This window comes from Lacerta agilis, chromosome 2, assembly GCF_009819535.1.
Source record: "Lacerta agilis isolate rLacAgi1 chromosome 2, rLacAgi1.pri, whole genome shotgun sequence".
Lineage (NCBI taxonomy): Eukaryota > Metazoa > Chordata > Lepidosauria > Squamata > Lacertidae > Lacerta > Lacerta agilis.
The window spans coordinates 55695966-55723346 of NC_046313.1; the positions used below are offsets into that span (position 1 = coordinate 55695966).

Genomic DNA, 27381 nt, shown 5'->3' on the forward strand with positions numbered 1-27381 from the left:
CAACAGGAGTTTGGATTGGGTAAGAACTCAGACTGTCACAGTGGAAGTCTGGAGCATATTCTCAAACAGAAATTCAGAAGCCTGGTTAACCAAAGTATGTGGTATAGTGAATATGATAAAAGTGACCAATCTGATAGGGCAAGAGGGGGAAGGCAGTTTTAGAATGCTTTGTGGAAGAATGAAGTATGTTCATAATGCATTGGATGACTAAGGTACAATAAAATGCAACTCACACATACAGTGGTACCTTGGTTTAAGAACAGCCCTGTTTACGAACGATTCGGTTTATGAACTCCGCAAAACTGGAAGTTGTGTCCGTCCCGGTTTGCAAACTTTACCTTGGTCTAAGAACGGAATCCGAATGGTGGAAGGGCACCAGCGGTGGGAGGCCTCATTAGGGAAAGCACACCTTGGTTTAAGAACGGTTTCAGTTTAAGAACGGACTTCCAGAATGGATTAAGTTCATAAACCGAGGTACCACTGTACTTTGTTAGGTGTGATCTATTATTATTATCATCAAATGCACACTTATTCTTAGTCTACAGTATATAGCCATGTATATGATAGTATAATTATTAATGGAAAAGGTAATCTTTTTTCTTCATTTTTTAATTCTCTTTTCTTCTTCTTTTTGCACATACAGTATATAAATATATCTTCCTTCACTGGTACTGTACTTTTTTACAATCATGATCATGATAATGACATTCAGAAGATGTCACACAGTGGTGTCTCAAACATTTTCCATAGTTGACTTTGTTTTAGCGACTTGTTCATGTCCAAACTACTGTATATTGTTTTTAAAAAATCCCAGTGAGATCATTTGCTTTCATGGTTGTGGCTCTGTTGACTGGCCTGCTTCTTTACACCTCTAGAGATTATTTCTCTAAAAGCTTAACTTAACTATGAAGGCACTTAAATGATAAGCAGTTATTTTCTTAACAATAGTCACAGACGTGAGGAAATAAGAGTTCATTCTGGGTCTGCACAATTCACAGTTGGAAATCTTTTACCTTTGGGGTAAAAAGTAAAGAACTGAGGTCATCACATTATGAAATTACGTGATCTTAGTTAATGTGCCACTGGTTTTATCTGGTAATGTATAACTATAGGTCAAGCGTGAAAATCCTGAGAGTTTGGTTACTACTGTGCTAGTGAATCCCAACCCTCATTCAGAGTATTAGCACTGGGGTCTGTGGATTCTAAGTAGCAAAATGTCATTTCCATCATGGAATTTTTTTTTAATGCACAGGCCAGGGGAGGGGATGCAGTGTTGAGTTTGGGAGTGGGAGGCTCAGATTCAAATCTATGCCTAGCCATGATTGAACTGGGTACATAGACATTTTCTTACAAAGAGGGGCAAATCTCTCCCACCCCACCCCGATGAATGTGCAGAAAACAATATCCAATTTCTTTGGATTTGCTTTTTGGGACAAAACACATACACAGTGTATACAGTGAAGGAACAGCACAGTACTGCTGGCTTAGCCATTTTGCAACCTCTGTGATACATTGTCCACTCTGGACAGTTACTTTGTATTTCATAATTCTGAGATTAGGAAACCTGTTTTTCTAGTTCTCAGTAACCTGGCAGCAGGTGATGTTACTCCTAAAATATGCCTCAGTTTAGCAATCTGTTTCCAAAGAATTCAACCCATTAATTTGCTTGTTGCTGGTCCACTCTCCTTCTTTGCATGACATTTGCACCACTGTCCCAATAATGTGAAAAGTAAGCCAGCAAATCTAAGCAGTGTGTGCATATAGTGAAATGTACACAGGAACAAATTCAGCAGTAACAAAAGCCCCATGTAGAATAAAGATGTGAGGGTGGACAATTGTATTGCACCTGCTGGTCCTACCACTGGCTTTCATATGTTCACTTGAACCTACGAAAGGAGTCTTCATGCGATTCAGGGATCACTGATGCAAAGGTTGCAGGATATGTGTACTGACCCAAAGCACATACAAGATGTATGGGTGCAAGATCTGTCCAGGTATTTGGGCGAACAAACAGAGGGTGCAGCACGTATGACAAGTCCATATTCCAAAGGGATTGCTATCTAAAATAGACCCAGGGAAATAACAATATTAAATAATTAGCTGAACACTCCTTCTGGAAGTATGTAGGTAGTTTTGTTGCAGCAAAAGGGGGAAAGAGACAAAGTAAAGGCAAATTGATTATGGCACAAACTTCCACATCCAAGTATCTATTCGAAACACCTTCCTGTCCATTGTTACATTTTGCTGGAAAAAACAATTAAGAGCATAGGTATATTTCTGATTATCAACAACAATCCTCCTAGTGTTGATGGCTGGGGGTGGGTGGGTATTAACAGAGGAGCAAGTTTGCCCCATCCTAGCCTGCTTGCCTTTTCACCAGCCTCTGCCAGTAGAGAAGAGCATTGCTGCTGGGGAGTAGGGGGCTCACTAAGCAAGCTTCACCTGCCAGGTGGGAATGTACCACTAGCAGCAATCCAGGGTGTTTCACGGCACTGGGAGCTTTGCGCCTGCTGGATCCAAATCCTTGTAATCCCTCCACAGCACTGATCCTCAGACTCCTCATCTGGGCAAGCCTAGAGCCAGTGCAGCAAAAAAATGTGGGGTGGGTGGGAACTGTCCCCCACTCACACTTTCCGCCTTGGCCAGCAGGATTTGGCAGAGCTGCAGCTGAAGTGGTAGATGCCAGACCTTCCCCAGGCCCCCATCAGGATTGCTCTGTAGTTCAAAATGAAGGAGCAGCAACTCCTTCTGCCATTTAGCCTAAATTCTCTTTTGGCTAAATTTTCTTTCATATTCATCCAGAGAATTCATGATGATCTTCTTGAGTTCTTCTGTTTTCAGGAGGATACTTAAGTTAAAGATTGTCAAGATCTTTTAGAAGCAGGGTGCTCTCATGTTTTTGTAACTGCTTAGTCATCCTATGGATGAGGAACTGAGGTGACTTTCATTTCATCCCCACAAATATCGCTGGCCACTTTGGGTTTCTTATACTCTGTCAGGTTATATCATTCCAGCTATATGTCCACCAGTGCAGGATTTACGTGTAAGCTAAACAAGCTATAGCTTAGGGCCCCACTCTCTTGGGGGCCCCCCAAAAAAATTAAAGGGGGGAAAAACTGGATGTATATTTCCAAAATATAAGATAAAAAAACAAATAAAATAAAACCTACTTACAGCAACAGTGTTTTGTGTTGTGTAGGCTCCTATGTGCAAATGGCTTTAGATACCTATTATGTCCATAAATTACCATATAGCATATATTCAACACAAAAAACAGTGACAATTTGTTGTTGAAAAAAGAAAACTGGACATATAAAGGGCCCCATTACCTTCGGTAGCTTAGGGCCTCATCAAACCTAAATCCAGCCTGATGCCCACCTATACATTTGTACTTTTGGGTTGCAAACCAGCACATACACACACAGAGAGAGAATGAACTTCCCTTTTTCAAAAGCAAAAAAACCATATATGTGACCAAAGCAACTTATTTGCATTTAATTGGTAACATATCCACACTGTTTCTGTAGCCTTTGACTCTTGTGGCGCTGTCCCTTTAAACTGGGTGAGTGTGATGTCACCGTGGGCTTTGAAGGCACTTTGAGAGAGACACAGTGTGAGAGGTTGGAATCAGAGTTGTTTCAGTTCTGAGGCTGCTGAAAGTTGTCAAAGAAACAAACTGCTGCAGTCACTCTGGGACACTGTGGGATGTGGAAAAAAACAGGCTGAAGGAGGCAGATTCAGATTCTCTTCTGTTGCTTGCTTGGTGCTGAAGGAGCTGAATGTGAACTGCAAACTGCCCAAGAATAAAACTGAACAGGACTGCTTTTAAAAAAAAATAGCATTATTATTATTATTATGGGCAGCCTTCAGTTGGATGATTTTGTAGCTGGATGGGTAGGAGGTAAGTGACCCTTGTGGGGTGCTGTAAAAAAGGATCAGCCGAGGGGCACATATTTAGCTGAATACTAGTTAACTCTGAGCTTGGCTGATGGTACACATGACATTCTGTGTAAGGGTTCCATGTATGTTAATATGTCCAATTTTGGAAGAAAAGTTCTGAATTAAGCAGTATTCCTTGTGCCTCATGAAGTGTTATCTACTTGTTATGAATATAAAGACCTGTGTGTTTGTGTACACCCACAGGTAATGGTTCAGATTTTTTTAAAAAAGTATACTTCTGGGTGAAATACCATTATTAGCATTTCCTAAGTCAGTTAGCTATGGAGACAGAGCCTGATGTTTGGACAGCTGGGACATCATTTTGGCCAGTCAAAATGCACCATTCATCCACTCCCTTGCCCTTCATGAACTCCAGTTCTTTCTAGAAATCCTGATAAGAGAATATGGGCAATTGCCAGCATTTCCAGTCCACTTTGCTGCCTGTTTTCTGTTTGTGGACAAAAAGGCTGATTGCCTCCCCTCACTCTTCTTCTTCAGTTGGATCTAGAGGTAATGTAAGGCCCTGCAAAAGAGATTGTTTCCTTGGATTTCCTCTTCCCATGTAACTCCCTATCCTTCATCAAAATTTGCTCTGGAGATGTGGGGGAAACATAAATACCAATGGGCTGGATTCATAGATCCAGCGGATTTCTGCTCGTTGAATTTTTCAGTTGATGGAAAGGGGGCTGCAAATTTCCCAAATTTATCTGCCAGCAGCCTACTCCACAAAAAACTGCATCAGAGGCTTAGAAGACTCCCTTCCCCCAAGAACACCATGAGAGGTAATGCGGGTAATTCAAACCCCCGACCTTCCGATCGGCAAGCCCAAGAGGCTCCGTGGTTTAGACCACAGCGCCACCCGCATCCCTAGGGCATTAATAGGGGAAACTAAATGAAAATCACCTTTCCCTCCTCTAACTGAGAGGGCTTCTGCTGGACTGAAGCCCGATCTGCAAAGAGAATGAGCCCTTCCATGAATGGAAGAACCCCTTTTGTAAATGGAAGGGCTCTGCTGGCTTCAAGCCAGTGTCTTTTTCTGGATTCCTATTGGGAAATGAAAGGCAATGCTTGCCACAATGGGCTACTAACAGTCCATGAGTAAATACACACATACACGAAGCATTCAAAAGTGGATCCTGTGGTGACAAGCCCTGCACTGTACATTGATGGGTAAAATTTCTCACCAGCTCCCTTTTTGCTCAGAATTTACCAGCTCTCTGAGCAAGCATTTGGGAAAACCTCCTCGGTTTTCTGAAAACGTGGGCTACAGGAGCCACATGCACCCCAGGAGATCACCTTGTGGTTTACGATGGTGACATTTGCCATACCTCCACGGCTACTGAGAGCTCAGACAATTTGCCAGAATTTGTTTTGTTGTTGTTGTTTAGTTGTTTATTCGTGTCTGACTCTTCGTGACCCCATGGACCAGAGCACGCCAGGCACTCCACTGCCTCCCGCAGTTTGGTCAGACTCATGTTGGTAGCTTCAAGAACACTGTCCAACCATCTAGTCCTTTGTCATCCCCTTCTCCTTGTGCCCTCAATCTTTCCCAACATCAGGGTCTTTTCCAGGGAGTCTTCTCTTCTCATGTAAAACTGTCCAAAGGAAACATTCCGGACAGGAAAAATTGCTTTCTGTGCTTTTCTCACTGGAGGAATAGCCATGCAAAAAGTTGCTTCAATTTAATGAGCTCTTAATGCATTGCAGCCCTCGAGATTAAGCTGAAGAAAGGAAGAGTCATTGGTCAGTGGTAGCAGAGCATCTGCTTTGCATGCAGAAGCTTCTAGGTTCAATCCCTGGCATCTCTAGTTTGGGCTGGGAATGTCCCCTGCCTGAGACCCTAGGGAGTTGCTTCCAGTAGGCAATACTGAGCTAGACAAACCAGCAGCTTATGTTCCTAGGAGGAATTGGAAATACTGGTGTGTGTTTTTAGTAGAAAGTCATATTGGGTAGTATGGGCTTTTGTCCCTCCAGTAATTGGCAGTTGATTCAGTGAAGGCTCATGTAAGCAGAATGGAGGGAGGAAAGCAATTTTTGCCTATTCCCTCTTCTCCCTGCATTATCTACCACCCACCCCTCCAAATCTGCCCGGTGGGTTGGGGGAGGTGGCATTGGGGATGAAGAAGGGAGGGCAAATTTGCATCAATATTCTCCTCCTTGTTCCATTGACAGGAGCCTCTGATGGATTAAAGAGCCTCCCCGTAGCAAGAAGCAGAATTAGATATGACTAATGTATTCCCGAACCTTTGTTCATGTGTTTGTTTTCCAAGTATGACACAAAGTAAGACCCTCCTGGAATGCATCAGGGATTTGTGGCTTTCTCCAGAAAGGAGAGCATATGAAATGTCTGTGATAGCCTTGCAAAGTTTCATTGAACCTGATCCTCCTTTTAGCCAAAGGATTCTTTGTACTGTCTGAGGCAGAATATGCACATATTTTCCCACTGTGCAATGTGAGAGCTTCCTCTCTTCATCAGGCCCTCATATGTTCATGAGGAAGATCATTGAATCTTAGAATTGTAGAGCTGGAAGGGAGCCCAAGGGTCATACTGGTGGTGGGTGATGAAAGGATTCTGCTTCACATATTACAATGAAGCAGAGAACAGGGAGTGCAAGTGGCTTGTGCTTCCTTTGGTGCTCTTCACCAAGTCATAAGATTCTAAGTCACTGAAGAGATGAGTTATAGAGAAGAACAGGAATACAATCTTCCTTGTTTTCTTCTTTTGAGGAATTTCCCTACTCCTTAGATTGGGTTGCCCCTTTCAGTGTTTGGCCCTCCTCTGGCTTTGGAGAAGGCCTTAGACCTCAGGTCCAACAGCTTTTCCATGGGCTTCCCCACTTTCCCCAGTTCCAAGGTTTGTCCCTCATAATGATGTGAATGCTTGTGCTCTCTTGATATTGACTGTTCATGCCTTCCTGCTTTTCAGAGGTGCAAAGATGTATAGTAGCCTCTTATTGTTATTTGCAGAGTAAGAGTTCAGGCATGCAGGTGTACCGGGGAAATGTATGAGATCTCCTGAAGAGGCTGCAACAATGTCCTTTAGTTTACCAGAAGTGAGCATAGAAGGAGGTTGGGGTGGAAGATGGACTGGGGATGTTCCTGGTAACCCTGTTGAATTTCTTAAGCAGGAGAATCATGGGCACCACCTTGAGTTACCCCCATGGAAGTTACCCCCAAGGGTCGTCTAGTCCAACCCCCTGCAATGCAGGAATCTCAGCTAAAGCATGTAAATGCATACATACATACATACATACATACATACATACATACATACATACATACATGAGTGGCAAATAGAAAGGCCAATTATCCCAGGGCTCTTGTTTTTGCTAATTAACTCTGATAAGAGAGACTGTTAGTTACTTTGCAAAATCCTTGGAGTAAGGAAAGTGGTTATTAGTCTAGGCTATTTTTCTCATTGCTTCTTACCCTAAGATGCATAGCTTTTGTAACATGTGTAAAATTCTTATATTTCACTTGATGAAAGAGTTAAGGAAGGGGGAAGTCTTCAAATTATAGCCTAATAGTGTGTGTGTGTGTGTGTGTGTGTGTGTGTGTGTGTGTGTGTGAAATGAAATGCTCATGCAACATCCTCTTCTGTTTTTCAATGGGAAATTTTCATTTGGCAAATAGCACAGCTTGCTGTCTTGCTATTGCCTCCTAAGAGAGCACATTTGATGGCCATCAGACTTGCCAGCTGATTCTGTCTGGTGGCAGTCCCAGACATTGTAGTGGTTGTTTATACTGTAAATCTGTAAAATGACAAGGTAATTAATGGTAAGGAAAATGTAAATGACCTGTCACCTTTACAGTAGATGCAGGATCAGTTCTGGTGAAGATTTACTAGCAGCAAATGTTGTTAACTCACATTACCAAAAATAAACTCCAATTGCACTATGTGTACAAATGATAGAGAGGGGTGGTCTGCCTTGCATGCTATCATGTTCACCATGCTAAATAGACAGTGTATGAAGAAGCCCTTGGGACTACTGAGTTGATGGCTGACGTAATTCAGGTTCTGTCCTCTATGTGGAAGAAAATTTAAGCAAAGCAACGTAAACATTCTCTGTTCAATTTATCCATTTAAAACATCATAAAATCTTACAGGATCATTTACAGATATTCTGAAAATTAGATAAACAGGTATGACAATAAAGAGACATAAATGACGAATGGGTTGGATCATGAAATTCTGTGAATGGAGTTCCACTCTTGCAATGCTCCCTCTTATAGATGCAGGGAGAGGCAATTTCCATTGAATGGCACTACAATATATATATTTATATCTCCACTCATTAGTGCATATTCACTGGGTACTTTATAAACACTTTCTGCCCCTGAAAGTCTACTCTGGATAATTGGGGGATCCTTCAATCCTTCATGGAAGGTGGTATAGAAGCTTGAAGCAGAAAAGTGGGGAATTTGGCCAAAAAAATAAAATAAAAAAATCACCTCCATCAGTGAGAGTCTCTGCTAGATCAAAGGCTCTCCAAGAATGGAAGAGCAATTCTAGATCCAAAATTCTCTCTTCTATTCCACCTCCGATTTTACACCAATTTTTAAAAAGAAAAAAGGGGAAAAGAAGATTGTTATTTCATGTGCAGAACTGCTTATGTTCTCAGACTTTGCTTAAACAATATAACAAGGAACAGTAACTGTTCAAATTTGGTCCAATGGTCAAGAAGGTGGTTTCTGCAAGTGTTGTAGAGGGAAATGAGGGGCAGGTAGCCCATTTCTTCACAATTAAAAAAACTACAACAAAAAGCTAAAGGTGAGGTATTTGCCTTACTGTGCTGGGCCTGATCAGATCTAAAAGGTGCTGCTAGTGATCTTAACAGAATTCCAAGAACTGATCTTAATAACACCTTCTGATACAACCCAAGATCTCAGTGGTAGAGCATCTGTCCTGCACACAGGAAACTCCAGGTCCAACCCCTGGTGTCTCTATGTAGGGATGGAAAAGGCTGCTGCCTGACACCCTGGAATGATATTGCCAGTCAAAGTAGAAAATATTGAGCTAGATGGGCCATGGGTCAGATTCATTTTAAGACAGTTTCCCTATGTTTCAAATAGATAAACAGAATGCAATTCTTGCATCAAGAGAGCAACTGTTGATTAAGTTTGGAACCAAAGGCTTGTATCCTATGTAGTGTTTGGTAACTGTCATAGAATTGTAGAGTTGGAAGGGACATGACCCCCTGCAATGTCCCATCAGTGCATGGATTTATTCTTGCACAATGGGACTTCCCCCCTCTCTCTTCCCACGTCTTCTATGTGTGCCCTGTGCCCTCCTCCAAAAATCTGCTCTGGAGCATTGGGGGAAGTCCCAGAACAGATTTAGGAGGCATGTAGGGGGAGGAGAAAAGGAAAAGCACCATTGCGCAAGTGGAAATCCTTGTGCTGACAGGATGGTTATGCAGCGCTATATTGGATACAAGCCTAACAGTTTAGAAACATTGGCAATATTTAGATCCCTGGTGCAAAGCAAGCCAAAATGCCAAGGTGCTGCTGCTAATTGCTCGACTTTTCATCTAACAGCTAAGCTGTAGTTGCCAGATATCTCAGCTTGAAAATAACAACCACAGATACTGATGGGTTTAAACTTGTTCTATTGATTGGTTGTCAGTACATCATCTGTGACTTACCTGGCTAATGACCAAAGACAAGAATGTTCATTTCCTCATCTGTATACTTAAATAAGTTTTGTCATAGCACTTGCTCAAAAAAGTTAACAGTATATTTGACTCCACCTAGATATGTGCTAAAAGAAACACACCTTTGGTGCAGGAAAGTATAGGTAGCTTTCTCTGTCTGAAAGTAACTAGAAGGGAATACCTTTCAATTAGGATAATGCATCACATATGAAAAAAGGATGAAAAGAAAGAGACAAAGGGTGGAACTAAATTTTACTCAGAATATTTAAATTGATGGGCTAAATCAGTGATCATTCATTCCAGTGGGTTTGCTCTGAGTAAAACGTAGTTGAATATCACCCTAAAACAGGAAACCGTTTCCAGATGATTTCCAATAATAGTTGCCAATAAAGTTGATCAAACTAATTGGTTTCAAATTGGTAGGCACATTTCTGCCCCATTTATTTACGTTGGTTTACGAATTACATTGGTTTCAATGTTAACTACACCAAATAGCATGGTAACAATGGGGATCCTCATCAATATTGTACTTCAAAACCTCCCCAGGAGCAATATCCTCTCCTGGCACCTTACTTCACAGATAATGCTGATGCAGTAGATGTTTTCCTGCTGAATGAAAAACAGGTGGGTAAGAGTTGAGAGTGTTAGGTCAGATCTGGCAGCCTCTTCCTCTTGCACAACTACTGTCTTATTGGAAAACTCTCAGAAAGAAAGAAAGAAAACTTATTGGAAAACTCTCAGAAAGAAAGAAAGAATGAAATCTAAACAAAACGGTCATTTATTATCCCCATAAGAGAAATCTGAAAACTTAAGACATGCATAGCATGCATACAAAAATTATCTATAGTATGTTTAATTATTTGACTGTATTCTCAGTGTCTCCTGGCAGTTTTGAGTCATATTGATCTCAAATTGGGTGAACAATCAACTGGATGCAAAAATCAATGTTAAGGTTAAAGCTTCCAACACATCCTGACTCGTGAATGAAAGCTGCAGAGACTCTTTCCAAATATATTCTGTAGATCACTTTTAGCACCAGTTGTGGAGGGTTATGGGCTACATCATTCCTCACAGAAAAAGTACTCTCTGGATAGGTGAATTGAAAATAGGCAATATTTAACTTCAGCTGATGGTCTGTAGTTATTTCATTCATGTATTTTTCATGGCATCCAAGCTATTGTGCTCAGTGCTGTTTTTCTAGAAAAAGAGGTGCCAAAACTCACCACGAACACCTCCCTCATTCTCCTGAGAGGTGCCAGAACTGAGTTCCTGTGAGTTCTCCCTGAAAAAAAAGCCCTGATTATGTTCTGAAACCCAGCTTGGGAATTGCCAGCTCAGGATGCAACCCTAATCCTGGCAAGGCTTAACAAAGTGGTGGGGCCATTGCTGCATCCACAGCCCCACTGAGCATGATGTCAAGGGTGAAAGGGAAGGCTGATTGCTGCACTAACCTGGAGATGACACAGTGAATGGACCCAGACTGGACCCTATGCTATCATGCGGCAGCAGCGGGGCTGGCCTCAGATCTATTCCAGAGCTTTCTGTTGCCTTCTGTCAGTGGGGAACCCACCAGCAGCACTTTCACCCATCTATTTGGTGGGCAGAAGGGTTGGTTCTGTGCTAGAGATGTGGCATCACGCTGCAGACAGAAACTGGCAGAGCTGGGCAGAGGAACCCTTTTGCCCAGTCCAATCCACACCCCAGCCTGGTCCAGAGAAACTACAGATTTGTACTGACAAGCAATTCCTCCAGGGTGCTTATGCAGCGACCATCTATGGTTCACATTGTTTACTCAGCCTGCATAATTCTGCTGGTGGGAGCTGACTAGGAATTTACAAAACAGAGAGGATTGTCGTTTGTTCAGATGGCAAACCCCAGCATGCTTTGAGGTAAACAACAAGATACTTTTAAATATTGGCTTGTTTTTTATTCAGTTGCTTTATTTTAATCTCCAGGAGCTGCTGCTGTAATTGTGGGACATCCTCTGGACACAGTAAAGGTAAATAATGTTGTGGTTGTTCTGAAATCAGTTTAGTATATAGAAAAGAGAAAGAGATTAGGTGACGGAGAACATGGATACTTTTTGTAGTGAGATATGTAGTGAGGATCTTGTGCACCATTCCAAGATCGAGGTGGTGTGCAACAGTGTGTGTGTGTGTGTGTGTGTGTGTGTAAAAAGGTAAAAAGTAAAGGACCCCTGGACAGTTAAGTCCAGTCAAAGGCAACTATGGGGTGTGGCGCTCATCTTGCTTCAGGCCGAGGGAGCCAGCTTTTGTCCACAGATAGCTTTCCGGGTCATGTGGAAAGCCTGGGGCAGCATTTCACAAATACATGAATACACACCCCGTAGGTGTGTTTAGGGTTGCCGCCTTTTCACTGAACCTGCTCTTGTCTTAACTTCAGAGAAGTCACAGAAATATCAGTGAAGTTTCCTCCATATTTTACCTTATTTGTTTACTGCTGTTAATTCACAGAAGTAGGACTAATTTTAAAAATGGCAAATCCTAGTTATAATTGGCAGGAAGTTTAGTATCATACAGTAAAGACATAAGTTGCAGGTGTCTGTACGCTTTATGCCTGGGGAAAAAGCCCATATGCCTTTTTTGTCCTGTTTCTGCAATGTTCTGTTTGATTTATTGTGTTTAGCGAGCAGTTATTATACACATAAAATTAATAACAGTGGTTTACATTTCTACTCCCCAACCTCTACAGGATACATAATTTCCCATTCCCCTTTAAGTTTTGTTACACGAATCTGTAAAGCCTTGGTAGAAATTTGGATGTTCTAAAGGATAAATATACCTCTCTACATCAGACAACAAAAATGATGTCCTTCCCTTCTGAGATCTTAACAATGAGTGGATGCAATTGTTTCTAAGGGCATAATAAAAAGGGCAAAAAAGGTTTCTGCAATGTGAGTCAGAAATGAAGGTCCATGTTATAGGAACTGGTAGCTGCTCCATTTGGGGGATTCTTCTAGAGGTGCCCTACATTTGTGTGTTTGTTTCCGTAGCTTGAAAATATCCAGTGCTTTTTTTCCCCCTTAAAAAATGTTTAGGGGTACTCTCATTTTGGCTCAAGAAAATCGCCATTTTTATAGTTCAAATCAGGAAAAATAAATACAGTAAATGGACAAAAGTACAAAGATTCACAAAATGCATAGGGGCATGTGTACTCCTGCATCCCACCAGAAAAAAGCACTGAAGAGATATCTGAAGTGAAGCCACTGTGGCTGCAAAAAGCACCACCAGAGTTCAGCTCCTGATTTAGCATGCCACTGCCAACATTTTACCATGGATTTGCCATGCTGCAACCTAAGGAGCACTTGCATGCACACGGATGACGCTGTAGATTGCAGAGAAGCCCTGATTGTCCATGTGAGACTCGGCCCTGAGACTGGAAAGGGAGTCTGTTCCAACCTTGGTTTACAGCCTGGTCCATTTTACGATGCAGAAGATGCTGCCTGTTGTCAGGGGCAGGATATTGCAGGAGACTGTTCCAGCGTGTAGCAAGTGCTGTCTCCCCATGAACAGGGTTGTGGCTGTGCATGCTTGGCGGGTTTGAAAGCGAGACGCGTCAAAGTACAGTGCTTGGCTGAATGCTCTCCTTCCTGTCATCGCTGTGCCAGAGCACTAATCGCATTTGTGTGTTTACAATTTGTTGTGCCGTCCATGAAGTAAGCATCGAAGGAATATGTGCCTTCCAGTTCTGGCAAATGGATTGTTTCATACTGCCGCTGCTGGTAGTGCGTGCCGCAAGCCGACAATAGGTCTTGTGGGAACATTTTTGCTACGTTTCCTACATTTGCTTGAGCACAGCCAAGAAACAAGCAACGCATCTTTCAAGGCTTAAAAGACAACTGTCAAGCTGGCACCTTCTTTGCCCTCGGATCTGGACGCAGCAGGGGAATAGCAACTAGGCAGCTTTGTTGCATTTCCAAATCAGTGGGGGGAAGGGAAAGGTCTTAAATGGTGAATGGAGAAGTGGAGTCATAGAGTAATTCAGTATTTACTGATGAACATAGCAAAGGCGCATCCTGAAGAATAGGGGGGTGAGAATGGGGAGCCGTGCGGAATAGCTTGGTGCATTGAATGTGGATTACGTTCCAGTACATCAGGTCTCTTCAAACTAACAAGTAAGGCATGTAGGCCGTGCTCAGTGTGAGTACTTTGACAAAACTTTAAACCCCATGAGAGATCTGCCAGCCAGAGGGCTGATTTCAGTGAACAAGAAATTAATGTGGTGGTGAGTGAATAAAAGGAATTTGGAAGGTAGCTTAAGCAAGCATGACTTGGATTTTAATGTAGCTAAACCAGATTGCTTTTAAGCTTTTTGTCTGTGTATGGGTAACTATGGGATTCCGCTTTCACTTAAAGCCAGACAGAGACACTTAAGTGCAGCCCAGCACTCTAGTTTTTGATGAGTCCTTGAGTAACAAATCTGTTAAATGATACGATATAATTAACCAAGCAGATAATAAAATAAAGAAGTGAAAAAGTAAAAGATTGTGATAAATCCCACATGTGCTGTCTCCCTCTCTCCCTCTCCCTCTTTTACTTTTTGGTAAGACAGTAGTTAGCCTGGTATAAAGAATTTAAATGCTATTTCCCACACTGATAGATCTGTATAAGATTCACTCTCATAAATAATATAGGATCCCCCCCCCAATTTTTGTACTGTACTCAATCTTCCCCAAATAATTTTATAGTGTAAACTGTCCTGTGTTCCTCAGATGAAGGGCTCTATAGAATAATAATAATAATAATAATAATAATAATAATAATAATAATAATAATAATAATAATAAAATATTAATTCTTACATTCAAAATATGTTGACAGTAGAGAGCTTTAGATATCACAGTGTGTTTAGAACTGATTCTGGCAATGCATAGACTGGACAAAGAGCATGATTTGTTGCCCTGATTTTTCTTTGGAACAAAGCAAGAATTATAGTCAAAGAAAAGTGGACACTGTAAAGCATGTGCTCTCGTTTAAACAGAAAGAAATACGTTTCCAATTAATTTCATAATTGTGTTCTTCTGCAGACTCGCTTACAAGCTGGACAAGGCTATGGAAACACATTTAAATGCGTTCTCACTGTCTACAGGAATGAAGCTGTAAGTATATATTTTTGTCAGAATACACAATGACAACTCTAGATTTGAAGAGGCCCTCAGTATACCAGCCTCTGATGCTATTCTGCTAGTGCCTCACCCACCCACCTGCTCACTGTGGCAGCCTTAGCTGGTGTTAGTGGGTATGCGTGTTAGTAGCAGGCAGCAGTGTTGGTGATCAGAGTGCCAAAAAAGGGTGCCTACCGGTAACAGTGTTTGGCCCAAGCAGGACATGCCAGGTGCTGATACTGTCCTTTGAATATACAACACTAAATGGACCAATGGTCTACTTTCATGTAAGGCAACTGGCTCATGATTCTGCTAACCAACATGGCCCATTCTGTGGTGACTTGAGACAGGGCCTTCTTGGTGGCAGCACCCAGATCAGACAATTCCTTCCCTGATAAAGTGTGATTGTCCCACACACTGGCAAGTTTGAGATATCAGGTAAAAAGATTTTTGTTGGAGATAGGCTTTTCATCCTGGGTCTCCACTGCTGCATACCCTCCAACATTTCTCCAATGAAAAGAGGAACGTCCCATTCCATAATGATAATTTTACTATTTATACCCCACACATCTTACTGGGTTGCCCCAGCCACTCTGGGAAGCTTCCAACATATATAAAAATGCAATAAAATATTAAACATTAAAAAAGCTTCCCTATACAGGATTCCCTTCAGATGGCTCAAGGGTTGGAGAACTCCAAACCCTCCAACATTTCTCCAACAAAAATAGAGATATCCTAACATACCCTCCAACACTTCTCCAATGAAAATAGGGACATCCTTAGGAAAAGTGGGACATTCTGGGATCAAATCAGAAACCAGGATGACCTCTGTAAATCAGGGATGTCCCTGGAAAATAGGGACACTTGGAGGGTCTGCTGCTGTATGGTGTCATTATTTCAGTTGTGCTGTTCTTAAATGTATTGAGTTACTTTGTACAATTGCTGCACTTGTTATTGTGTTGCTCAGCATCAAGAGGAAGGAAGGTGTGTGGGTTTTTTTAAAAGCCACCACTCTTGTCTTATCCAGGTAATACAGTGATTTTAAAGCTTCCTGGAAGGAACAATCATACGCATTCTTATTCACATCCAACTTTCTTTCATCTGCAGGTGGCTGGGTTCTTCAAGGGAATGTCTTTCCCACTAGTTAGCATTGCTGTCTACAACTCAGTGGTATTTGGTGTCTTTAGCAATGCCCAAAGACTCATTAGCCAACAGCGCTATGGGAATTCTAACCATCCTCCATCACTTACGGACTTGGCTTTAGCAAGCATGGCAGCAGGGGCTGTTTCAGTTGGAATTGGTGGTCCAGTTGATCTGGTAAAGATAAGGCTGCAGATGCAGACACAAACATTTATAGCAGGTAAAAGAAAATCCATTTTTTATTTCTTTTTAATCTTCTGTGTTTGTTTCTAGCTTATACTTTATCCCACCTTATAATGATGTGTCGGTGGTGTTATAGCTAGATATGACCAACGTATATGGCTCATTCTTGTATATATATATATATTTTACTCTACCATGTGTTCTCATATGTGTAGAATGAAGTGTACCTAATACAACTCTCATTTAGCATTTATGGACCGAAAAAGTTTAAAATGCTTCCAATTGCAGATGGATAAATATTTAGCAGCATGAAGGTTCAAAGATTCATCAGAGTCCTGACCTCAAATTATGTGATGCAAAACATACAGTGAATAGAAGCAATATTGTGAGGCTCATTCATCTGATATGAGTGGAGAATTTCTCCCGCACTTTAATTTCCGAGCTTTGAGCTACAGAGACCTACACAAGCAAAAAACAGTATCTTCCACAGTATTGTTGTATTTATTAAAGCAGAAAACAAATAGAAAACAATAGGTTTTTTATAAGCTGTTAAGGCCAGAACATGAGTATGACAAAGAAAATCTGAATGTATTTTACAGCTCATTTTGAAAAGTGAGCTGTTGTTGAAATGAAAAGATTAGCATCAAAGCTGCAGGCAATTTTCCTTCCTCCTTTTTTTTTGCCATACTAGCTTGACATTGCTGTCAGTTTTCTCCCAGTGTAATATTACAGAGGGATGTTCCCAAAACTATTTGTCCTACAGGCAAACCGCATCGCGTTAGTCACATGTTTAAATTAGTGTGATTAGCACTTAATCTGACCAGTTTTATTTTAGAGAGCAGTTTCAGGGGCAAAAGGCAGACCAGGAAAGAGTAACTGGCAGCAAAGGTTGCAATAGGACCAGAATGGGAGCGTGTTGCAGATTAAGGTTCTGCAGTGAAGATACTTTTTATTCAAAGTAAGAGCAGCTGGATCAAACACTTTTGTTAAATATGAAAGGTAGTTTGGACCTTAAATTGCAATCCCAAGCACCAGAGCCAGCACTGGGTTTGTAGGTAAGGTGCCCCCCCTCCACCTTCCCAGAACCACCTGGGAAGAATCATAGAGCTGGAAGGGACCCTGAGTATAATCTAGTCCAACCCCCAGCAATGCAGGAATCGCAACTAAATAATCCATGACAGGTGGCCAGCCAACCTCTGCTTTAAAACTTCCACAGCAGCTTTTAGTCAGACAGAGATTGTCAAAACAAAAGAAGGAACAAAAAGGAAACATACATGGAAAGCGATGTTCTGAAGAATACTAGGTAACTTGAGACTAAGAGTGTTTTTACTTGCTCCAGCAGCCAACCTAAACCTGAAGCACAGAGCGACTGGCCTTTCAGTAGAGACTGCTTACAGAGGTCCAGTTCACTGTGTTGGCATGATCCTTCGGCATGAGGGTTTAGGGGGATTATACCGAGGTTCTGCTGCCATGATTCTGAGGGATATTCCAGGATATTGCTTCTACTTCATCCCTTACACATTACTTTGTGGATGGATCACTCCAGACGGATGCCTTTCTCCAAGTCCCTTTTCTGTGTGGATGGCCGGTGGCATTGCAGGTATGTCCATTTCTGTTCTCCTTCACCAGAAATGATGCTATCTAGAGGCTTGATTAAATTTGAGCTCATTTATTCATTCCTAACATGCTTTTTTCTGTAGTGTTGGCAGTGTTAGTGGTAGCCCTAGTAGTGTTTTACATTGAAGACATATTGCGTCGTTTATCACGTAAGTTGCTCCTAGGGTTGCCATCAATATTTTGAAAAGTTTTAATGTGCTTATCTATTATACGAACATGCACACTGTGCAGGGAGAGGCCCAGAAAAATCTGTTATTACTGTGCCTGAATACAGCCAACCAAAGACAACCAACCACACCCTAAGCCACACCCAACCTCTCTCACTACCAAGGAAATACAAGTGAATAAGTGAATAGTAAGAGAACCCTTACAAGTAACGCTGACACAACCCCTCACACACACACCCTCTCCCCTCTTAATTTTTTTCTTCTTCTCCCTAATTGTTTAAACCAATTCATAAACCAAGAATTTATACATTTATACATTGATCACTAATAATGAAACACATGTTCTAGATATTTCCCCACATTTATTGTGCTAAGAAAACTTGGTATACTTATTTGTATATTGTTGTTGTTGTTTATAAAACCCAATAGAAAAGTGGTTTACATGGAATATAGTGGGAGGAATTCAACCTTTCACTCTTCTCATCATTCTGCCAGTGCAAGTGTTTCTGCTTGCCAGAAGGAACAATCCTCCTCTCCTCTCCACCATGAGATATGTGGGGGTGGGGGTTCCACTAATCAGCCAGAGTGGATTTGGGGGGGGGGAGCTTGAGGGGGAGCTTTGAGGGAAAATCCCAGAACAGCAAAGAGCAAGGATTGTTCCATCGGGCAAGCTGGCATTAAATTCCTCCCTATGCATTTTTATGAGCATGGATCTTTCATTGTAAGCCACCCTGATAATTTCTGTAGAAGGATGGAGCATCATTTTACCTATAAAATATAGTTTACCCCACTGTTGGCTCACTGTTTACTGAAGAGCAGAAGCCCAGCTGAAGAAAGTAAGTTGGGTGACAATTCCATCACATTAGCACCATCTCACTTGAAGACAAAGTAGTTGCTGGTTAACAAGAAGAGGACCTCTAGTATTTCACAACACTGGCACCATCTCAAGTCACTGTCCTGTAAAAACAACTTTAGCCCAATGTGAAAAGCCCCAGATTTAACTACAGTATAGCAAGCAGCCCATGTTTATGAAACTGTAGTGCATTAGCATTTCACAACAAATACCACATTCAAAACTCTGCAGTTCTTAAATGTCACCTCTTTTTAGTACTGAACAGAGAAACACAAGTGTCTCACTTCCCTGCTGTAGCAAGAAACGCTGACAAGCTTGTCTGAAGCAGATGAGGTAATTTTAAATGGCAAGCTAGGGCCACTTCAGAAGTGGATATATTTGTTATTAAGTACACCCGTCTGCCATTCAACAAACAAGAGCATGTTGTATTTAGACAAGCAAGCCAAGTACCATTAGCTACCAATCTAACTTTATTTTAACCAGGTAGCAAAATTCACACTATCTTAAGTTACATTTCATATTCTAGCATATATTTTTTATAGCTTGACTCCTAAAGACAACTACCATTCTCTTTGATGAAGGTGCTCAGAAGGCTTTTGTATTCATATATAATACTTTCCCCTTTTCTCGTAGGAGCAATATCTTGGGGAACAGCCACTCCTATGGATGTTGTCAAGAGTCGCCTTCAAGCTGACGGGGTTTATTTGAACAAATACAGAGGTGTCATCGACTGTATCTCCCAAAGTTACCACAGTGAAGGTCTAAAAGTAAGCACTATCAAAATACCAAATATCAGGAAATAGGTTTTGGTAACAAGTTGCATGTGGGTCTATTGTCCCCATGGCAGCCCTTATTTACAACTTAACTAGCACAGTTATGCATAATGAAGAAATGGAATTCAAGTCCAATTGGCCTTGAATAGCCATGATAACCACCTTCTGCCTCCAGTAAATGGGGCCTACCCACTTTTTTATTTTCAGGGCCCACCTTATTTCTATGATTGTAAGCTGTTTTTAACATGGTGTTTGTTGTAACTCACTCTAGGACCTTAGGGTGGGAGGGAGGTAATTAATAATATTGCTTGCCAATCTGTGGTGGCAGAAGGTCCATTCCCATGGACCATAATTTTTACAGACACTCCTTTCCCAAGTGAAAAATGTTGCCTCAGGTCTCTTGAAAATCATGCAGACTAAAGAATTATGGCTTGAAGTTTTGCCCATTAACCATTGTTGATCATGGAGCTGTTTATGACTGATAAGAAACCACTAAACAAGGCTAGTGGTCAATATGAATTATCCTCATTTTGTGATGTGGGAAGCAGGCACGTGGAATGTCAGTACCAATAAATCAGCACTTGCTTATAGATGATTAAATCCTGCTCTCTCAGCACTTACCTCAATCATCATCATCCCGTTTATCTCAGCTCATCAGCCTTAGGATGCTGCCATGAATATTCCCAGTGCCAATTTATATTGCCTGCAGCCACCCACAGCTGTATAAACAGATATAATCAGTGGAAAAAATATCACCCCAGACAACTCCTTGTGTAACACACATCAGGTTGTCTATATGGCATCCCAATTGTGGAAACATCTCCTTCTGAAGTTTGTCTGGCACGTAATTTATTTATTTTCCAGTGCCAGGTGAAGATAGTTCCCTTTCCCCAGTCTTTTGGATAGGCCTTCTGAATATCTGAGACCCATATGACGGATGGGGGTGCTGATAGGTTTTTAAATGTAGTTTTCATACTGCTTTTATACTGTTGTGACTTTCCCTGTGATCAATTATGATGAGGGGTGGAATGTATATTTATTTAACTTATTAAATAATAACAATAAATAAATAAATAATTTATACTCCACCCATCTGGCTGGGTTTCCACAGCCACTCTGGGCAGCTTCCAGCAAAATATTAAAATACAATAATTCATCAAATATTAAAAGCTTCCCTAAAGTAGCCTGGCACAACACTGCTCACTGACCAGTCCCTGTATCCATTTCAAATATATATATTTAAAAATCATCTTTTAAAAAATAAATCATTTGGGGGGGGGGGACAACCTTGTTCAAATTCATTTTGGCTCTATGCCTTGAGACATAAAAGCACAAAAGAGAACACCATCAGTGAGGAGGACAGACATGGGAGGAAAGATTCTCCTGAAATCCATTGTCGTGGACTGGCTGGATGCAGAAGATTTGTGGGAGGCACCAGCCAGGGAAACCCCAACAGAACCACCGGGGAGAAAGGCTCAGAGCAAGGGAATTGGTGGTGGAACAGCAATGAGTGGTCAGAGGAAGAAGGAGCAGGCTGGAAGGAGGAGGAGGTGTCAGCAGCAGGAGAAGTGACAGGGTTTAGTGAGCAGGAAGAGTCTGAGATAGAGTGCAGTTCAGACTCTGAGGATGAAGAGGAGGCTGCAGAGGAGGGGGATCATTTACAGTGCTGGATTTACGTATAAGCTAAACAAGCTATAGCTTAGAGCCCCACTCTTTTGGGGGCTCCCAAAAAAATTAAAGAAAAAGAAAACTGGATGTACATTGTCAAAATATAAGATAAAAAACAAATAAAATAAAACCTAAATACAGCAACAGTGTTTTCTGTTGTGTATGGACCTATTAGGTCCATAAATTACCATATGGCATATATTCAACACAAAAGACAGTGACAATTCGTCATTGACAAAAGACAGCTGGACATATATAGGGCTCCATTACCTTCAGTAACTTAGGGCCTCATCAAACCTATATCCGGCCCTGGTCATTTATCAGTTATCACAATCCTTTTAGAACATTAATGAGAAAACCGGAGTCTCCTGATGTCTAATTCCCATTCATTAGGTCCTATCCCAATTATGTTCTGTTCAAAATACAAATTGATAAGCTCTTTTGATGTAAACTTTACTTCTTTGTTCTGAACAGGTCTTTTTCAGGGGCCTTACAGTGAATGCAGTGCGAGGATTCCCAATGAGTGCTGCCATGTTTCTTGGATATGAGCTTTCACTCAAAGCTCTAAGAGAACAAGCAGAAGCAAATCCTTGAATTCCAGGTCAGCTGCATGGCAGTGTTTCAAGATTTCATGCCTTTTCTGTCTATACAGCTAATAATAATAATAATAAATTTTATTTATACCCCTCCCTCCCCGGCCAAGACCGGGCTCAGGGCGGCTAACATCAGGTATAAAAACAATTGATTAAAATACAACTTAAAAACAGGATTAAAATACAACTTAAAATGCAGCCTCATTTCGGTGGGAGCCCAGATCAAAAACTGTTTTGGGGGAGAAAACGTCAAATCTTCACCAAGGCCAACTATCCAGACTGGTCCTACATGGGCCGGAAAAAAAGCCAGGGAAGTCCCCAAATAGGTGTTCCATCACAGAAGGAAAAGGAAAGAGGGGGAGGGGATCAGGCTGATTCCAAGCCAAAGGCCAGGCAGAACAACTCTGTCTTACAGGCCCTGCAGAAAGAAATCAGATCCTACAGGGCCCTGATCTCATGAGACAGAGCGTTGCACCAGGCCGGAGCCAATGCTGAAAAGGCCCTGGCCCTGGTTGAGGCTAATCTGACTTCCTTAGGTCCCAGCACCTCTAGAGTGTTGTTATTTATGGACCTTAAGGTCCTCCGCGGGGCATACCAGGAGAGGCGGTCCCGTAGCTAGGGAATTATTGCAACACCAAGGTAGACAGTGATGCTACATATATTTATTTGAAGGCAATTTCCATTTTTAAACAAGTTAAAAATACTTTCACATACTGTAATTGACAGTATCCAGCACAGACTTGAATGCTCTCCAGCACATTAAAATCAATGTAAAACCAATTAAGGTTGTGTTCCTACATGGTCTGCCTTGAGAATGAGTCTCATTCAACAAATTGAAGTTTAATTCTAGGCATGTGTGCATAAGATTAGACTTTAAATGAACCAGATTGGCTAGGAATGGAGGAGAAATTCAATTTAGTACTTATGTAAAGTCGAATCTACCAAATATGCACTTTTTGAAGCAATATATGAACTAAGACACACTTGCACTACTCTGAATTTTGTGGTGCAGTTCTTCACTCAAACAATATTTACAGCAATGCATATATTAGGGGAAAGTATGCATAACATGAAAATATTAGTGAAAATTACATGCAAAAATGCATTACAGTAGGGGAAATTGCTTACAAAAAATGGTACATTGGTCAAAACTGGGTATAAAAATATTTTAATTAGGAGAAATTTGCATGAAAATTGACTTTTCGTGAGGATTTCTTTTTTAAAAAATCTCAAATTGCTGCAGAACGGAATTTAAGATTTGAAAATGAGATGGAAATAACTAAAATTGACAGATCCTCCAATCCCTTAACCTTTGTGTAGGATTGTTGCCACTAAGTCCACCATCCCTCATTTTCAGACAGAAACACCATTCTTTATATAGCTAAAACTACACTGTGCACACACAAGAGGGAAGAATCAGCTGGCTTGAGAGAATCCCAATGTTTGCAGAAGTAAAAATAAATAAAAAATAGTGAAGGAAGCAAAACCCAAATAGCTGCCATACAGTGTCAGAACACTGGTCTTACCTACCTACTGTCCACACTGACTGGTAGCACCTGTCCAGAGTTCCAGATGGGTTTCACCCAGCCCTACCTGAAGATGCTGGTAAGTGTACATGAGACCCTTTGCATGCAAAGCTCTTTCCATCAGTTATGGCCCTTCCAAACTTGCTCAGTGGCCAAGGAATGCTGACTGACAGGTAAAAAGAAAACTGGGCAGGAGGTAGAATGGAATGGAAGGCCACTGAATCAGAACACTCCACACTGCAACATTTTGTTGCAGGTCCAACTTGTGAAAATGAATGTGATCTTTTCTGGTGATTTCCATGTGAGAGGGACTGCATTCAGTTGCTCCTGTTGTGGTTAATCTTGTGGAGCAGCGTGGGTAACCTTGCACCTTTTCCTCCTTTTTAAAGAGCCAGGTGAGTGATTATATCATATTCACTTTTTGACACAGCATAGTTCTGGTCACGGGCCCATCCAGGAGATCTGTTGCAGGAATATTGTCCATGTTTCTGGAAGTTGGTTATGGCTTTTCCAAGAAACTAGTTTAAGCTTTATAAGCTCTTAAACATGCACAACCACTTCAACCAGAGATGATGCAGGAATGTGTGCGCACGCACTCCAAACGAATGTGTGTACCACAGGCACCAGCTGTGGTACAATACCAAAGTCTCCAAAATGTTGCTGTATGTAGGCAGTTTGTGGGATTGCTTTTCTGATGACTGTTTCTTTTGATCCTCCTAAGGGAACTTGTGTACTTGGCCATGGCTTTCACTTCCTGAGCCAAATCAACTGCGCAGCCTTGATCAGAAACTTGATTTTACCAACATGGAATACGAAGTGAAGAAATTTCATCAGAGAATGTTCCGATCACGATGAGTGATTTTTTGATATGGTACATGGACTGAAGAGTTTTGAGGATGCATCAGCTGAATACTCATTCAAATCCTCTCTCTTCTAAAATGTTTTGTTCTAAAGACAAAAGCAATTTTAACATGTACATGGTTGTCTGGCAGTGATAAAAACGTTTATTGGTGAAGTAAGAGTGCAACGTGTTCTGCTGGGAAACGACCACAAATGTCCCTTTCTAGCACCATCAGTAAGTAGTTAATTGTGGTCCTTGAAGAATCAAAGAAAATATACTGTATTCCCATGTACTCAAACTGTCTTCCCGTTTGTTGCCATGTGACTAGATACTCTATCCATTGTAAGACAAGAAAGAATGTATTAACCTTATGAAGAGTTTAAGCATTTATGTAGCAAATTTACACTTTGGATTCTTTTTCCCCATTCCAAATGTAACTCAGTGTGATAAAATTATTTGTACTGTCCCATGATGTTGCGCTCTCTGACATTTTATCTTATGGAGTGTGGTTCGTTGCACTAAATGAGATTCCAAATCTAAGATCAAGTAAATCAGGTGGAATCACTGTATATCTGCAATCCATTTGGCACTGCTGTGGGTATCTGACTCCTAGTTGGCTCCTGTTAGTAAATGGATGGCAGAGGAGTAGTGCATGCAGAATAAGGCTAGGTTGCTGTTTTCAGAATTTCCCCCACTTACGGTAGCACTTGTTAGCCAAGTAAAAATCAGTTTCTCGATTAGCAGACCTGATGTTGTTGGAAGCTTCGGCAGTCTTTGGTATGATGGAACACACTATTCTCTTGGACCATTTATCTGTCAAGAATGGCAGTACGGTACCTCTGTTCTTTTTGCCCAGTAGGACACAGAGGATGCTTATTGTGGATTATTAACACTGTCACCATGTAACTTAGTATGAACTTGGACTCACATAACCTGATGGATCCTGTCTTTCTACATCATCCCATGCTACACTTGTGGTTGGGAAATCTAGCATGGATCTTTATGCTATCAGTGCACCAGATCAGGACAATGATACCCAAGAACAGGGCACTTACCACTGTTTTCCCTAGCCTACCCCATTGATCCACTTTCCTACTGAGGTGAGGAGGACTTTGCTTGACTGGTTTTGCCAAAGGAATAGTTCCTTTATCATTTTTGTGAGCGCTTAAATTATATTTTAACAGGTGGTTAATTTTTGTGTTTTATGTGAACTGCATTTTGTGTTTTATGTGAACTGCTTTGTACATTTAGGAACCAGACTTTAAAGTGTTTTAATTAAAAAGGGGTTGTATCCAATGTGAATCATACTAAAACCAGACCCACTGAAATTAATGGGCAAGATAAACTTAGGTTCATTCATTTCAATGATTCAAGAGTATAATTTAGCTTGATACAACTCAAGGAATGAAGCCGAATGTTGGAAGGCTTAGGACGTACGAAATTAACTGTGCATTGTGTGAAGAAGTAGTTTAACTTATGGGTTTGTTTGTTTGTTTGTTTGTTTGTTTGTTTGTTTGTTTGTTTGTTTAAATGGAGATTAGACAAATTCATAATATCAATAGTTACTTGGCTATATTGAGTATAACATCAGAAGCAGCAAATCCCTGAATGCCAGATGCTGGGAAGCACACAACACTCACATCATGCTCATGGGGTTCCCATAAGCATCTGGTTGGACACTGTGAGAACAGGAAGCTGGACTAGTTGTGCCTTCGAGCTTATCCAACTGGACTCTTCTTATAACCCTTGTCTGAATTTCTAGGTGACAAGTACTTAGAGTCATTAGGAACAGGTCCATATCTAAGGAACCCAGGAAACTGCCATACAATGGTTCAGACCCATTCATCCACCTAGCTCAGTATTGTCTATGCTTGTTGGCAGCAGTTCTACAGGGTTTCAGTTTTTCCTAGCCCTACCTGGTGATGCCAGATATTGAACATGGGACCACCTGCATGGGTTCCACCAATGAGCTCCAGCCCTCCCCTCTTCCATTTCATTTCCCCCTAAGCCCACTTTAAAACCACTCATCAGCATTCTTGGTAATGTTAGATAAGACAGACAACCCTTGTGCATAGATGGCAAATACCAGTAGGAATTCTGTAGAATTCAGACAAATGTCTGTCTCCCACCCTGTCATGAGATTCCAGGTGAGTTGGGACCCTGCACATACAAGCACTGAGAGACAGATTTCTTTTTACTGACTTCCAAGTTATCCTAAGGTCTGATGTTCTCCGAGACGGGCCTGTCAATTTTTCAAAGAAAAAAGTGTAAACATTAATCCAAAACTGGAAGCAGTGTTGGTTCACTGAAGATGCAATCGTTAACTGTTCTTCTATAAGCTTACACATCAACTGATGGTCAGTGCCAGTGTAAACTGAATTTCAGAATACAACACTTCCAAAAGGGAAATCTTTAACTCTTTGTATGTTTATTTTTATCCGTCATTTGGAAGAGGAAGAAAATAGGAGAGCAAATGACATTTGCAAGGGGTTATTAACCTTTCAATTTCTCCTGTAGCTTCTATATATGCACAGAGGGAATTCATATTGTCTGGAACATAAAACATGGTATAGCCTCAAACTGTTTATTACAAATCATGGATATCATGGCTGTGACGGGAAGAGGCTGGCCATTTTAGTGATCAGTGGAAGTTAAATATCTGCCAGGTGCCATGTGGCATACATGCATATTTATATGCCTTGGATATATCCCAAAATATGCCAGGGAAGTACTTTTTGTAATAACAAAAATGTAAAAAACAAAAACAAAAAACCAGTATGATTGTGTTGTAACATTACAGGTTTTTACCATTATGGAAATTAGCTCCCTGTGTGAATTCTTTTGCCTCTAGCTTAGCAGTTGGATTTTTGCTCCAACTTGAGCCATGCTGGCCTTCCACTTCCACGCATGACATTCTTCAAGCAAGGGCTGGATTTTACTAATTTCCTTGAAGAAGTCACAAAATTTGCAGAATTATGTTCTAGAGAACTTGGGTTGGATGGGTAGGTTTGTATCTAAGATGTAGAGCCACAATAGAGTTGTCAGCTTTCCTTTGCTTAGGCTGCCACTGCTGCATCTCCTGCCCTGCCGCACATGGCCGGCCGGGGCAGAAGGTGAGCAATAGTAAGATCGCTGAAGCAGCCTGAAGTTGATGCAGTGGCCAGGCCACCATGCAGCTGCAGTGTGACCACCTTGGGATCTAATGAGCTGACTGGCTCAGCCCTTTCCCCTCCCTGCCTCATGAATGCCACACTTCAGAGCCTTCCAAGAGCAGGCTGCAAACCAATAACACTCTTACCCAG

The 27381-nt window shown here is 41.3% G+C and overlaps 1 protein-coding gene across 5 annotated transcripts; it reads left to right on the forward strand.

Annotated features, from left to right (window-relative positions):
• On the forward strand, nt 1-24362 carry SLC25A48 (solute carrier family 25 member 48). 5 transcript variants are annotated; one of them, XM_033140141.1, is made up of 8 exons: nt 1-19; nt 11549-11592; nt 14641-14712; nt 15826-16078; nt 17381-17641; nt 19312-19445; nt 21594-21720; nt 23960-24362. In XM_033140141.1, the coding sequence occupies exons 4-7, from the start codon at nt 15847-15849 to the stop codon at nt 21711-21713; spliced, it is 747 nt and encodes a 248-aa protein (XP_032996032.1). In that variant the 5' UTR covers nt 1-19; nt 11549-11592; nt 14641-14712; nt 15826-15846; the 3' UTR covers nt 21714-21720; nt 23960-24362. The 5 variants fall into 5 exon arrangements, with proteins under 5 accessions (XP_032996032.1, XP_032996028.1, XP_032996029.1 ...); XM_033140137.1 differs by lacking the exon at nt 1-19 and adding an exon at nt 3598-3901; XM_033140138.1 differs by lacking the exon at nt 1-19 and adding an exon at nt 3598-3901 and having other exon boundaries at nt 17384-17641.
• The last annotated feature ends 3019 nt before the right edge of the window (nt 24363-27381 follow it).

Coding starts and splice junctions, on each gene's coding strand:
- SLC25A48 (XM_033140137.1), top strand. CDS start 3,856: ATGGGCAGCCTTCAGTTGGATGATTTTGTAGCTGGATGGGTAGGAG. Junction 11,593..14,640: donor ATCCTCTGGACACAGTAAAG/GTAAATAATGTT, acceptor GTTCTTCTGCAG/ACTCGCTTACAAGCTGGACA. Junction 14,713..15,825: donor CTGTCTACAGGAATGAAGCT/GTAAGTATATAT, acceptor TTTCATCTGCAG/GTGGCTGGGTTCTTCAAGGG.